This window comes from Chinchilla lanigera, unplaced genomic scaffold (assembly GCF_000276665.1).
Source record: "Chinchilla lanigera isolate Chin_1 unplaced genomic scaffold, ChiLan1.0 scaffold00011, whole genome shotgun sequence".
NCBI classification, from domain to species: Eukaryota; Metazoa; Chordata; class Mammalia; order Rodentia; family Chinchillidae; genus Chinchilla; species Chinchilla lanigera.
Genome location: NW_004955412.1, coordinates 25,803,766 through 25,818,337, shown reverse-complemented (window position 1 = coordinate 25,818,337; position 14,572 = coordinate 25,803,766). Strand labels below are relative to the sequence as shown.

Below are 14,572 nucleotides of genomic sequence, written 5' to 3'. Positions count from 1 at the left end.
CTCCCTCCGCTTTGCAGTTTTAGCGAAGATTTGTTTAAGCTCCAAACGGTGGCCTGATGCAGCACAGCCTCCCCGACCCCCCAGTCCCCGGCACCTTCAGAACACTTGGACATTCCTCTTTATTGTTCACATTCCAACCCAGCACAGTCACATGCACACGCGGAGATTAAAAACCTTCCGGCCACAGCCCCAGGAGCCCGGCGGGGCTGGGCCGGCGGGGGGCAGGGGCGGGGCCATGGAAGACTCCTCCTACCGAGCCTCCAGGCGCTCGGCGTTTGCATAAACAACTGGAGAGCTGGAGAGGCTACTCTCGGGGTGCGCTGAGGATCGGGAAGGGGACATAACAGGCAGGTGTAGACTAGGAACTTCCCTTCCGATCAGAGCATGGGGCATCCTACACCATGAAAACCCTCTGCTTGCTCCAGATCCTAAGTTCTGGGGCCGGGCCAGGGCGGGAACTGCACAGAGACGCAGGGCGCCCCCTTTCGCTGCGCGCAGAACGCAAGGACTTTTTTTCTTTTTCAAATGAGTGACTCGCAAGACGCTCAGGGCGCCCTCCGCAGTGTGCGCAAGGGAGCGCACCGAGGCTGCAGAGGCACAGCTGCATGCTGGGTGCAGGGAGAGGTGGGCGAGAAGCGAAAGAAGAGGATTTGGGAGCGCGGGGCTTGGGAATAGGGTGGGGAGGGAACGCGAATGGGGACCACGTTAGACTGGAGCGCTAACTAAAAGGGCGCGGACTTGGCAACTCCGCGACGAAGCCTGCCTGGGAGAAGGGGTCTCTGGGACGCTGGGGGCTCCTGAAGCTGGCAGGTTGGTGGCAAAGAGGGGGTCACAACACGGTAGGAAATTCTCGTCACTGCGAAGGGGACGCGGCATCCATCTCTCCTCGGGAACTGAGGAGAGAGAAGGTCTGACGGCCCGTCTTCCCCTGGTCCTTATCTCCCCCGGCCACCTCCCTTTCTGAACAGGGTACCAGGTCCAGGAGGGGCAGGGGCCTCCAGGCACCCAGAACCCCGCCCCCCAGCCCCCCATCAATGAGCTGAAGCGAGCCCGTGGCGGGTACGTGAGGGAGCTGCGGTGCGCACGGCCCTCGGGCGGCCTCCTGCAGTCAAATGAGGGCGGCTGCATGTCTGGGTTGGCCCAGGTGTGTCCCTGTCGCAGCCTCGGGCATCGGCATGCATCTGAAAACCCGCGGGTGCGTGTGCCCGGTTGGGAGGGGGTGGGGTGGACAGAGGGGAGGGCTGGGGAACTGGTCCTCTTCGTCTCCTAGCACCTCCCCACCCCCGCAGCTTCGGATCGGGTTCCTTACCTTCGAAAATGTTCAGTTCTTCGGTCCAGGGCGGAGCAGAAGGGCAGGCAGAGAGGGAAAAACAGGTGAGCTCTTGGGATCCGCCTCAGCCTTAATCTCTTTCCCCCCACCAGTCTCGGTCTTAGTCCCCCACCCTTTGCTCCATCCCCTTCTGCACGCAGCTCGTCCTTAGGCTTCCCTTTCTTCCCAGGAAAGCTGGGAAACCAGAGCCCACACAGCCTGCCCTCCAGCCTTACCTGGCCTAGTCTCCGCTGGGGCCACCGCCCGCGCCTCCCCGAGCGCCCCCAGCTCCGCCTGGCCCCCCGGGGCCGGGGCCCTTCCGGCCACGCTCTCCACTCTTTATCTTCTTCCTCGCCATGTGGCCCCGGAAACTCGCCTGGATTTTAGCAGCGGCCGCATTGGCACCAGGATCGTCCAGCGGGATGTCTAGAATGTCGTCGTCTGGCTTGGAGCAGGCGCTCTCCTGGGGATGGGACAGAGGTTCTTTTTTTGTTTTTTGGTTTTGGTTTTTTTTTTTTTTTCCTCCGGTACCGGGAACCGAACTCACGACCCTGTGCTTGCCTGGTAGGAGCTTTTGCCGCTGAGCTAAATCCCCAGCCCCTGGGACAGAGGTTCTTGTGGGGTGACTGGATGGAGACTCCGCGGGGCTAGGTTAGAACTAGAGCCCTGAGGGCCCTAAGACAGGACGACATGGGTGGGAGGCGAGGGAGCTGCACCTGGACGTGTGTGTGTTTTCTCCCGGGCAGCAGCAGGTAAAGAGGAAGGGTCAGGGCCGGGTGGATGCAATTGTGTACCCAACTCAAGGAAGAGAAGTGCGTGGTGGAATGGGACACAAGAAACCCAACATTCCTGTTAGGGAATGAGCGGAGGGTGGGATTGGGGGAGCCAGGAAAGATGCAGCAGGCACTCTGGAAGTGGCCATCCATCCCCCTGCTTGCAGAGGGGGCCTCTAGCTCAGAAGGACCCCTTCCCACTCCAAAGTTCCCTGGGGAGAGGAAGCAGGAGACCCAGAAGGACAGCCTTTCCCTGGGTAGATCTGCACCGGAACTCATCACTGGAATTAGGGAGAGGGCGGGGCCACCGCTCTGCTCTGGGAGTCAGCCAGCCCCACTGGGGGACACAGGTCCAGAGACTGTTTTCCCATTTATCCTCTATTTGCTACCGTTCCCCAGGTTGAACGAAAAACAGAAGGGAGGAGACAGTCTGGAAGAAATTGACAGAGAAAATGCGTCACTTAAAAAAGAAACAAAACAGAAAGACAAGGAAATGATCAGCAGGAGCAAGAAGCCCTTTCCTTGTGGGAAGAAAGGAATTAGGACAATAGCTACCATTTAAGCAGTTACTTTATTCCAGGTGAAATGACATAGTGTTTCACAGACATTATTTTATTTAACCCTCAACAATAAAATGATGACGAACCTTTTTAATATTACGCTAGTTTACCAAGATAAAACCCGTGACCAGAATGTTTGAAAAACTTATGGGAGTTGTAGACAGTTATCAGTGGATGAAAGATTCAAACCTCCGTACATCAGAGCCCCAGATGCAGCCCAGAAAGGCTCTGTGCAAGTCTTGGGCAAGTTGTTTCATCTGTTCCTACCTTAGTGCCTTCATCTGAAAAATCAAGATAATAATATCCACCTCTAAGGATTGTGGGGAAGAATTAGCATGATACGCACCAAGTTTTTGGCATAATCTAGTTACTCAGTAAAAGGTAGCTATATGATTGTTCTATATAATAATATTAAATTGATCAAAATAGTTGTCTCTGTAGGCCCAAAGTATCCACATGAGTTTCACATAATTCAACCCAAAAATAGAATCACATACCACATAATGACGTTTTTGTTTTTGTTTTTTTTTTGGTACCAGGAATTGAACTCAGGACCTTGCACTTGCCAGGCAGATGCTTATGCCACTGAGCTATATCCCTGGCCCCACATAATGACGTTTTGGTCAATGACAGGATATATAATGATGTCCCATAAGATTAGATCACCTAGAGTTGTCATAGTTTGTATAATTATGCTGTCATGCTCTCAGGGATGATAACTGCTTAACGACACTTGTGTTTTTGGAGACAGAGTCTTTTTTTTTTTTTTTTTGACGGAGTCTTGCTATGTAGTACAGGCTGGCTTTGAACTTGTTTATGTAGCCCAGGCTGGCCTTGAATTCATGGCGATCCTTCTGCCTCAGCCTCCAAAGTGCTGAGATTACAGGCATGCACTACCATGCCCGCTTGGAGACAGTCTTGCTGTATAGTCCCGGCTGATCTTGAACTCACTTTGTAGCCCAGGTTGGGACCTGCAGCTATTCTGCCTCAGCCTCCTGAGTGCTGGGATTATAGATATGCATTACTACACCCACCCTAAGGACACATTTCTCAGAACATGTCCTCATCATTAAGGAATGTGAGACTGTAATCAGACCCATTGGTACATACATCTGACAGCCTGCGCCAGCTGTAAGTAGAATGAATGGGTTAGGGAATTGATGACATTGATTTCAGAGGCCAGGCTCTAGAACAGAGGGTCTCAGCCCCTGATCCTCTTTGTATCTTAACATTACTTATAATATCAATGTGAACTGGGGTGAGGATGGTTACTATGAAGTTAGCTGGACATTGCTCCTTTGGTCTTGGGCTTTTGGCCTCTAGGAATTTGCTTTTATTTCCTTCCTTTTCTTTTCTCCTTCCTTTTTCCTCCCTTCCTCCCTTCCTCCCTTCCTCCCATGGTATTGAGGATGAACCTAAGACCTTTCCCCTGAGCTGCATGCCCAACTCTTTTTTTCTTTGTTTGCCTGCTTTTTTGTTTTTTGAGGCAGGGATTCTCAATGTAGTCCAGGCCGGCCTTGAACTCATTATGTAGCCCCAGGCTGGTCATGAACTCTCCTGCCTCATCCTCCCAAGTGCTGGGATTACAGGTGTGTGCCACCATGCTTAGATTCTTTTTGTATTTTTTATTTGGAGACAGCATCCTACTGAATTGCCCAGGCTGGCTTCTACATTTCTTTCTTTCTTTTTTTAATCTTTTTGAGACAGGGTCTCACTATGCAGTTCAGGCTGGCCTTGAGCTCACTTTGTAGTCGAGGCTGGTCTCGAACTCGCAAAGATCCTCCTGCTTCAGCCTCCCAAGTGCTGGGATTACTGGCATGTGCCACCACGCCTGGCTTGGCTTCTACATTTCAATCCTCAGCCTTCCAATCCTCAGCTGACATTTCAAATGTCAGCCTTCCAAGTAGCTAGGATTACAGGCCCCGATACCTGGCTGCTTTCATTTTTTGTGTGTTTTTTTGTTTTTTTGAGACAGGGTCTTGCTATGCAGTTCAAGCTGGACTTGAGCTCGCTTTGTAGCCCAGGCTGGCCTTGAACTCACAAGGATCCTCCTGCCTCAGCCTCTTGAGTGCTGGGATTATGGGTGTGCACCAACATGCTCAGATTTGCCTTCATTTCTTGCCTAAGTATGTCCATTGCTTTCATGGTCTTTTTCTTCTCAACATTAAGATGACTAAGGTTCTATTCAGTTCTATTCTTGCCTTCACCTGGCCAGCAGCTATCCAGTTGTCGGAACTGGACAGAGTCTGAATGAGCCATTAGTGATCCTTTTCCCATCTGGACTTGGCCCAAGAGCACAAGTTTAAATACAGATATTTAAACCCAGGTTTATGAACACTCCCTCCGGAGCCAGGCTTCCTCAGGCTGTCCTCTTTCCTGGGCTTCATGGTTTTTCAGTCTGCTCTCAAGATGCCCACAATCAATTTAAACATCGTCACAAAGACTTACCAAGAGGCTGCTGTGGGTTGGAATGGACTCAAACACTCTTTTTGCTCTTCCCAGATCTAGAGGTCTCCCTACATCTTATTCTTCACCTAAAACCCAAACTAACTCCTTTGTGTTCTTTCTTAGAGCCCAAGTCTTTCTTGGGTAGTCTCAGGGAACAGTGAAGCCTCCCCAAAGAAGGCAACAACCATAAAAAAATCATTTCAGTCTCATCACTCCTCCTTGGGCTTACAGCTGTGGAGGTGTAGTGGGTGGTGAGCAGAGGAAGGGGTGTCATATTCAACTCTGCTAAGGTCCAACCTGCTGTCATCACCCACCTTAGCTGTATCCAGAATGGAAACCTAGAACAACAGGCAAAGACACTCCTGATGCCCTATGCCGCTCCACAGTCAGCTTCCTCTCCCTCTAGCTGAATTCTGAGGACCAAGCTGCTAGGCAGCCTGTCCACAGGCAGAAATGAAGGAGGATGAAAGGAATCCCGGAAGGGGCTTCTTAGTCATGGTCCCTGGCCGGTCCCTTCCAAAGCCAAGACTGATGGTTGTTCCTGAGAGCTCTGCATGAACTGGGGGACGTCAGGGAGGAAAGGGGATGTGGGAAGCACACCGATCTGGAAAGCAGGAGCTGTGGTTCTAGTCCCTAGATGAATAAAGTCTGCTTCAGCCCACAAATCCTAACAGCTTTAAGAATTAAGGGTACTTGCTACCCATCATGTGTGAGGCTGTTTGTTAAGAACTTTGGACAATTTACCTTATTTAAATTCCATTTTAGAAGTCAGGAAATAGCCTCAGAGATATTTTATAACTTCCCTAAGGTGGAACAGACTGCCTCAGGGCAGGCAATTATTTCTATGCATTCTGCTAAACCCAAGTCAACTATATCAAACAAAAGAAAAGACGAGTAAAAAAGAAGTTTCTTAGCCTTTTCATATTAAATGAATGTAGCAAAGTTATATTATGGCCCTGTAAAACAGCCACTAGAACACCTGAATCAACAGCTCTTAAAAAATTACTCTCAGCCTGGGGTTGTAGCTCAGTGGTAGAGTGCTTGCCTGGCATGCATAAGCCCTGGGTTTGATCTCTAGCCCTGCAAAAAAACAGAAAGTGAAAACCACCACTACCACCCCCACAACCATCACCACCACCACCAAAATAGTCTTAGAAAAAGCAGATCTGTTTTCTTAGTCATTTCTGTCTATGATTCCTCACCAAGGGGACAGAAAGGAATAAGGCTGGACTAGAATTTTCCCAAACACTAGGTGGTTGTCCAAGAGAGCCCCAGAATGAAAGGGGAAGCATCACACCGTTCTTCCTGTGTCCCAGCTCCTTACCAGGGCTGGGCCCCAACCCTCCACAGTCTGGACCCAGTCTTGCCCTTATCACCCCTCCTCCCTCTCTCTGCCCCGCTGCACAGTCAGAGAATGGTGCTGTCTTGCTCAGCCCTTTGGGCCTGTGGACCTAGATCAGGAAAAAAGGGACAGCTCTTGTGTACCTGGTGCATTGGAGAAGATGCCCATGGCCCTGGGCCACTGGGATAGTTGTATAATTGCCGCCTCCATACTTTTTGGATGGATAGTCTCTCCTTTTTAAAGGACACTGGATCCAACCACCTCTACAAGTCCCTCAGCTGTTAGCTGTCAACACCCATCATCTGTTACCTATTTATCTATCTATCTGACCTGCACCAGTGTTTTTCCGGCCACTCTCAAACGCCATCTGGGGCAGACCAAGGCTGGCAGACAGGGCTCCCACATCCTACCTTCAGTACTGCAGAATTCAGAGGAGGCAGGTTACATTCCTCCTTTGGCTTCTTGGATTTTCCAGTGACCATGCCTCCTGCTTCCCCTTCCCCATCACTCTTATCTTCCCACTTTAATCCTTCCTGCTCTGCATTACCACGCTCATCCCTGACCCACAACTCAGAATCCACCACCCATTTTCTTTACTTTAAAAAACACTGCTGGGGGTGGGGGGAGGGGGACTCTTCCTTAGTGGAGTCCGGAAACCCCCATTTCTCCTTTCATAACCAAAAATAGTTTTCTGGGCTGGAGACATAGCTCACTGGGAGAGCACGGAGCTAGTGTGCACTAGGTCCTGGGTTAAATCCCCAGCATAAATAGATAACAATAAATTTAGAAAATTGCTTCCTGGAGAAAAGACTCCAGGAAGGGAAAAAGCAAAGGGGAAAAGACTGAAAAGAGATATGCTGTCAGAGTATTTCCCAGGGAGTGGGATTATATGTGATTGATTTTTTTTTTAATGTTTTCTCTAGTATTTACATTCATTATTATGAGCATATTTTATGAGAAAAAGTATATTTAGAAAAGAGGTTAAAGTACAGCTGTTTGAATCACATGGGGTATGCTTGGATCTTGCCTCCGCACTTAGGAGTAGTGCGTCTGGGGAAGAACCATTTGATGTCTCCAAACCTCAGTTTGCACATCCTCCAAATAATACCTGCTTGACAGGGTTGTTGTGATGATTAAATGTAAAGTGCTAGGTTCATGGGGAGCATTCACAAATTGGCAGCTATTAGTGATACTAGTGAGAATTAAAGTCACAACAATGACTTGCTCCTAAGTTCTCTCTGCCTTTTGGTACCCAGACGTCAAGAAAGCTTACCTCTTATAGAACTGGGCCATCCTTTCCTTCCAAACCACACTGTTTCCTTTTTGTCTTTTGCACACTTTAGGGTGGGTGGAGGTGGCAAAGCCCATAAGCTCTCATATCTTTAGTTGGGCTGACTGAATGACTGAGAAAACACAAGGACAGTCTTTCTCTGTCCTTGAGGGCTAAAACTAAATTTTATATAGGCATGATCCTTGCGAGCCAGGGGCCAGTCCTGTGCTGGCACTTTCTTACTGAGTCACCTTACCAGCAACCTGTATACTTTGGCCAGGCACTGGTAGCATCTAGGCTTGGTGTGGGCGCTGACAAGCTGCAGACACTTCCTTCCCTGGCCAGCAGGGCTCTCTCGCGGTCACTTTACCCAGCCCCCTCCGGAGCCAGGAGACGCCGGGGGCCGGGCCAACCCCTCCCCCAAATTACACCGACTAGGCTCTTTGCTGTCCATCAACACTACTAAGACCGATCACTCCCGCCTGCGGGGTACAGGGGTTAGACGATCGTCAGAAGATCAGCCTGTCCGTCCACCGACAGCGGCGGTGGGTTTGGACATGGGGTGGGGGCCAAAGGTCCGGGGAGAGGAGTAGCTGCAAGCTCCGTGAGGCGGCAGTTTCCAGGGTCTCACGGGGCAAGTTCCTCCTCTCTAACCTTGCAGCGTCCCTGCTGCCAAGCCCTGCCCAGCTCCAGGTCCACCCTAGACAGCCCCGCGAGAGGCGCTCAGACGCCCCCGCGGCTCGGGTAGCAATTTTCTTAGGGCTTTCAAGTCAGGCAGGTGCCTTCCACCACCATCACCCACGTCTCAGCAGGACCCCTTACGACCCCTAGGTCTTCCGCACCCGCTTCCATCCCTCACTCGCTTAGGGCTTCGCGGGCGCCCCTTGTTCAGGACCAAGCCGAGTGTCGGCCACCCAGGCCCTCTAACTTACGGTGCAGCAGTCCATGCTAGTGAAGAGGGTCCTGGGCTGGGGTGGAGCCTGGTGCAGGCGGGGGTGGGGTCTGTGCGATGCTGGGTGGCGGCTCCGGGGCTGTGCGGCGCCCGCCGACCCGCGCAGAACCAGCGGCTCTCCCCTCGGTCCTGTCTCCCGCGCTCCGCTCAGCAAGCGAATGTAACCTGAGCCCTGCGGCCGGGAAGCCAATCAGAAGGAGCCTTTGGCAGGGTGGGCGGGGCGATCTGGGAGGAGGACCCTCCCCTCTCAGCTCCCTCCGCCTTGCTCCCGCCCGGAGCCCTGCGCCCACACACTTCCATCCCTTCCTCCTACACACCCCATCCTCCCACACCCGGTGCGGTCGCTTGCTGAGCGGCAGACAGCCAGGCAGATGCTTGCCGGAGTAGGCAGAAGAGGCCCCGACACCCCGGCCACAAACACACTCACATCTGGGCACCGCACACCCTGCCTCCCATAGACAGAAGACTACGCACTCCCACCTCCTCCCTACACTTCCACAACCTAGCTAGAGTCCCAAATATGGCTCCCTCCAACTTCCCTCCTCCTCAGTCTGCGGAGAACGGCTACGAAGAGGAACGACAAAAAAATAAAAAATAAAAAAAAATAAATAAATAAAGGGTGTCTCATCCTCGTTCCTGCCGTGGAATGAAGAAAGCTGTTGGTACACAACCTGGTGGTGAGCACACATGGACACAAAAGCTCACAAGCTCCATGTGTCCACATATGTTATTCCTCGGGCTCACCGCATGTGCCCTCCCTCCAGTGTATACAACCTTCAAAAAACAGCTTCACAGACCTCATACTCAAACCTGGACAGATGCAGGTAAATGCAGCCATCCTATGTTTTGAACACACACACACACACACACACACACACACACACACACACAGGCGATCACCCTACAGATACGCAGCAAACACCTCTGCACTTGCCTTTATCCTACCATCATCTATCTGCCTGACTGCCTGCCTTGAGCCAAACAGAATCGCCTATGCGCAACACCCATTCTGCAGGTTTATTTATATACCCGTACCTGTTTAGGAAATACACCCAATTCCCTCTCCACTCCTACCGAACTGTCCCTCACCTTTGATCCATAGCCTCAAAATAAGGCAAAATTTAGTCCCCTTCACCCGCTGATCTTTGGAAGAAGAAAAGTAGCCTGTACCCAGGATGCGTTGGGAGTTATCAGAAGTAATTGGCCCTTAGAGTCCATGATGAGGAAGGACAAGGGCTTTTGGGGACCCTGGGAAGGAGAGAGGGAAGGAGCGTCTGGGAGGGGTAACACCGATTTTTTGGGTGCCGACCTCTCCCGGCTTGCCAGGGTACCAGAGCTGGCAGTGCGGCACTGGGTGGGTAGCAGGACCATCTCTGAGAAAACTACAAAATGCAGTCCTAGCTAAGGTCCCAAGGGAGAGGGAGAGGATGGAAATTCTGATGGTTAGAGCAGAGGGGAGGGAAATGCCCACGTCTGACTAACATAGGGAACCTGACACAGCTCTGCTGTGAATCTATAACCACTGTGGCCAGTCACAGTATGGCTGTTACATGCTTACTTTGCACCTGAAGGTTTAGGCCAGAGGCTTTTCTTGCCAAAGGGAAAATATTTAAGAGGGAAATTCCAGTGTCCGTTCAGGACAGGGACAGAGTAGTCAGCTTGGGGCACCCCATTTGAACTGGAGGCTGGCTGGGATTCCAGAGCTTGGGGTGTAGGGGTGTCTTTCCCAGCATGTTTGGGACCCACCCACCCCTGTAACTGAAAATCTGTTCCCCAATCTGTCCCTGGCACATCCTCCATCCCCACCTCCACCAAATGGCAGGATGTCCTGGGAACCCAGGCCCTTGCCTACATGATGGGCACATCTGGAGCCTTAGGCTGTGCCAGTTTTCTCTGGGCTTCCACTCCAGAATCCAGAGGGGAGAGGGAACGAGGAAATTAAGGGGCAGAGAGGCTATCAGGTCTGGACTCTGTGCTTTTCCCTTCCCAAATCAGAGCAGAGGAAATTAGGATTTGGTGAGTTTGCAGCAAAGTCTCCCAAGTTGCTAGGCAACGTCCCTCTGCAGGCTGTGCTGCCTCTGGGCCCTTCTTCCTGCTGGTCAGAGCGGAAGTTGGGGGGTAGCTTTATAACAACCCCTCCAAACTCCCACACAGGCAGCATAGCCCTTCCTTCTTCCTGAAAGACACCTTTGTGTGGGGTGAGGCTGTCTCTGAATATTGGTGGACCCATGGGAGAGCAGATACAGCAGCTGCCAGTTCCATCCAAGAAACAACCATTTCAGCAACTGCCCACTTGAGGCGCCTACGCGGCACTGGCCACAGTGCTTGCCCTGGGGGATGGGCACTCTCTGAGGTGAGGAAAAGACAGAGAAAAGCAAAGACCTGACGGAGAAGACAGCACAAACTCAAACACTCAGAGGCAAATGACACATATACATAGACCCAGAGGTGCAGATACACAGGGTCCACACGTTCACAGAGACACACCCTGTGGTGATTGTCACACAGTGACACCCAAGAATTCCTCAGCTTGGATCCCTTCACTGCCTGGGAGCCAGAGGACACACTAAGCATGGTGAGAGGTTCTCTTTCTGGATGAGGTAGCTGGACTTTGCGAACAAGGTGAGCTGGTGGGATTCTGAGCTTGTGATTCTTGAATAGACGAGCCAGGAAAAGGGACAGGCACAGTGTGGGATTACTGAGTGTCTCTTCAAGGCCCTAGGCCTTGGCAGAGTGAAACCAGGTGATGCTCTCTGTGCTAGCCTGCCAGGCCTAGGTCCTGGGTGCCACAGGACAGCTTTTGGAATTTTAGCTATTAACTAGCTGGGCTTCAACCCCATAGTCCTCTTCGATGCTTCTAATGTCCAAACCTCTACACCAGCCCACCCCACAACTCCTGAAGGAGAAGGGCTACAGGTCTGGGAAGGAGATGAGCTCCAGAAGGGCTGGGTTAGCAAGGAACTGGGGCATGTCAGTGCCGTGGGCTGGAGGCAGTAGGGAGTGTGGAGGTAGAGGCGGAGAGAACAGATTCCAAGGCAGGCAGAAGAGGAGATGGTGAAAGATGGATTAGTGTGCAGCTCTGTGGTCCAATGCAAATTCTTCTTGGGACAGATGGGGGATCTGGAGAGGTTTGGTCCTAGTAAGCAGAGAGGAAAGCCAAGACATGTGACAATCTATTCGCCAGGACTCGTGGCTTCCCCTCTTTGGAGTGGGCACTTTCTGAACACAACATCCCAGCTCAAGCCCACAGAGGACTCTATAATGAGGAAGGGTGGAAGGTAGGAGGCTTGTGCCTTTGGCAGAGCAGATCTGGGGGTTTCTGAGGTCAGGATTTTACCCTTTTGGGTAGAGGGGAGGGAGTAGGGTAGCAGGAAATTCAGTTTTCTCTGCAAATATTTCAGCTTTTGCTATAGTAGTATTTTTAGCAACCTTGTTGGCAGAGGAACCTGGGTACATTTTTTAAAGGGGCCTCTGCCAGACTGGAGGGCTCTTTACACCCTCACCCCACATGTGAGAAAGAAGATGGGGAGAAAGCACATAGTTTAAAGGTGCATGCAAATATAAAAAGTTGGTTTCCTGGGCATTGGGTGACCATTAAGTCTTCTTCATTAATAGATGTTATCGATCATCCTTAGCATCAGTATTGCTGGCAAAGTTATCAAGAAAAGTCAATATTTCTTGAACTTCTGTAGGGATCATGCTGCTAGGGACACAATATAGAAGGCATGGTATAATATGCAATTGATCTTCCATAATAGATTCTGCATCTGTGGGTTTGGGCAACTGAAAGTTGAAAATATACAGAAAAAATTGCATCTGTACCGAACACATTTGCAGACTTTTTTCTTGTCATTTTTCCATAATACAGTGTAAAAAATACTTACACAGTATGAACATTGAATTAAGTATTATAAGTAAATGAGAAATAAAGTATGCAGGAGGAAGCACATAGGCTGTATGCAATTATTGTGCCATTTTACAGAAGGGGTTTAAACACCTTCAGGTTCTGGTAACTGTGGGGGTCTTGGAAAGAGTCTTCCATGTACATTGAGGGACCACTGTACTTGGTTAGACAGAGGAAAGAACCAATAGAATTGAATGTATACTAGGCTAAATTTGAACAGTGACGTACAGCATGATTTCAAGTTTGTTATTTAAGGAGTAAGTGATGAGGAAACTGGGACCTGGAGAAGTTCAGTGACCTGTTATTCACTTCACAAGTTGGATCTCTAATGAAATGCAGAACCAGAGCAGGAGTACTGACTTTGAATTCTACTTCCCTTTAAAATGCCCCTGGCATTTGTAGTGGGCTCCATGTGATAAGTCACATGGTAAACAAATCAGAGTGGGTCTCTTCTCTCTTGTTCTTTTGGACTGATGAAAAATGTGCATATGCAGTGTGTGTGCACATGTGTGTACAAAATAAAGTGATACACACCAAATGCCAAATGAATGCCGCAGATGGTGTTATGGGAGTTGAGGTGTGGGAGAAATGACCGAGAATCTGAATAATCATGAAAGCTGCTGGGTGAGATTGGCTTGAAGCAAGAAGAGAACCCAGATAAGTGAAGGGGCCTTACAGTGAGCAGAACATTCAGGCAGGGGCAAATGTTGTGAACTGTGCAGTACATTTGGTGTGCGTAAGCTCATGCTGCCCCAATCCAGACAGCCCTGACAACAGCAATTCTTGTCTCCTTCCTTGTATACAGGGTCTTATGTTTACAGCTCAGTGTCCTAACTCATCTATGGGGATGTATTTTAGCTCATTGGGATCATGAGGTAAACACCAAGTGGTGCTCACTGCAAGGCACTTCCTTGGATCTCTAAGGCTCACACTGTCCCCTGCTCTGTGGATGCACCAGGGAACTGCTTCCTCCCCTTCCAGCTCCTTTCTTCCTGGCTCTCAGTGTAATTTAAAGTCCTGTGTACGATTTTCTGCTTGTTCCTGTATTGCCCCAATCCCTCTCTGTTTGCTTCCCACTTGCCTCATTCACGAAAGCGCAAGATAGCTGGGTGGTGCAATGCCTGCTGGGCCTCCACACCCGGCCTGAAACATCAGGCTAATACAATCTGATAATAAGGTAATATTCATTTTAATGACATTTGAATAACAACCTCTAGAATAGGTATCTTTTTCTAAAAACAACCTTTTATTTTAGAAAAACTGAAACGTATGCAAAAGTGAAGTGGTATATAATTCACTCCACTGTACCCATCATCCACTTTAACAGTTCTCAAGTCATCATCAGAATTATTGACTCTATTTACTTCTGATTCCCCATTGTCATTTCATTCATAAGTATTTACATAGGTACCTCCAAAATGTAAGGACTTTTAAATGTTTTTTTCTTTCCTTCCTTCCTTCCTTTTAATGCTTTTTAATGCTTTTTTCTTTCCTTCCTTCCTTCCTTCCTTCTTCCTCCCTCCCTCCCTCCCTCCCTTTTCCTTCCTTTTTTACCTTTTTTTTTCTTCCAGTAAAGGAGATTGAATCCAGGGCCTTCACACTGATCTACATACCAGCACCTTTTTAGTTTTTATTTTGAGACCGAGTTTTGCAAAATCACTAAATTGTGCAGGCTTGGCTTGAAATTGCAATCCTCCTGCCTCGGCCTCCCAAAGTGCCAGGACTATAGGCATGTACCATTGTGCCTAGCTAGTTCTTATTTTGAAAGCATTTGCTCATTAGACTGTAACTTCTATAGGAAAAGGGGTAAGATTTTGGGACCCAGTATAAGCATATTGACTTTTTTATGAGACTAGATCTTCAATGTGCTTACCACACAAACACCAAATATGTAACTATGTGTAGTGATGAATGTGTTAATTAACTTGACTTACACAATGTATTTACATATCAAGTCATCACATTGTAGGCCTTAAATATATACAGTTTCTGTTGACTATACTTTATTTTATTT

At 49.6% G+C, this 14,572-nt stretch overlaps 1 protein-coding gene and 1 long non-coding RNA gene across 2 annotated transcripts; one reads left to right on the top strand and one right to left on the bottom strand.

Annotated features, from left to right (window-relative positions):
* Window positions 1–100: 100 nt before the first annotated feature.
* Window positions 101–8,826, bottom strand: Nrgn (neurogranin (protein kinase C substrate, RC3)). The gene is made up of 4 exons (XM_005378442.2): window positions 8,635–8,826; window positions 1,546–1,772; window positions 1,310–1,327; window positions 101–893 (listed from the first exon to the last, which is right to left on the bottom strand). Exons 1-2 carry the CDS (start codon window positions 8,647–8,649, stop codon window positions 1,551–1,553), a joined length of 237 nt encoding a protein of 78 aa, XP_005378499.1. The 5' UTR covers window positions 8,650–8,826; the 3' UTR covers window positions 101–893; window positions 1,310–1,327; window positions 1,546–1,550.
* On the top strand, window positions 917–1,583 carry LOC102014337. Its single transcript, XR_260023.1, has 3 exons — window positions 917–1,059; window positions 1,290–1,374; window positions 1,500–1,583. It is a non-coding gene; the product is annotated as an uncharacterized LOC102014337 (long non-coding RNA).
* Window positions 8,827–14,572: the final 5,746 nt, after the last annotated feature.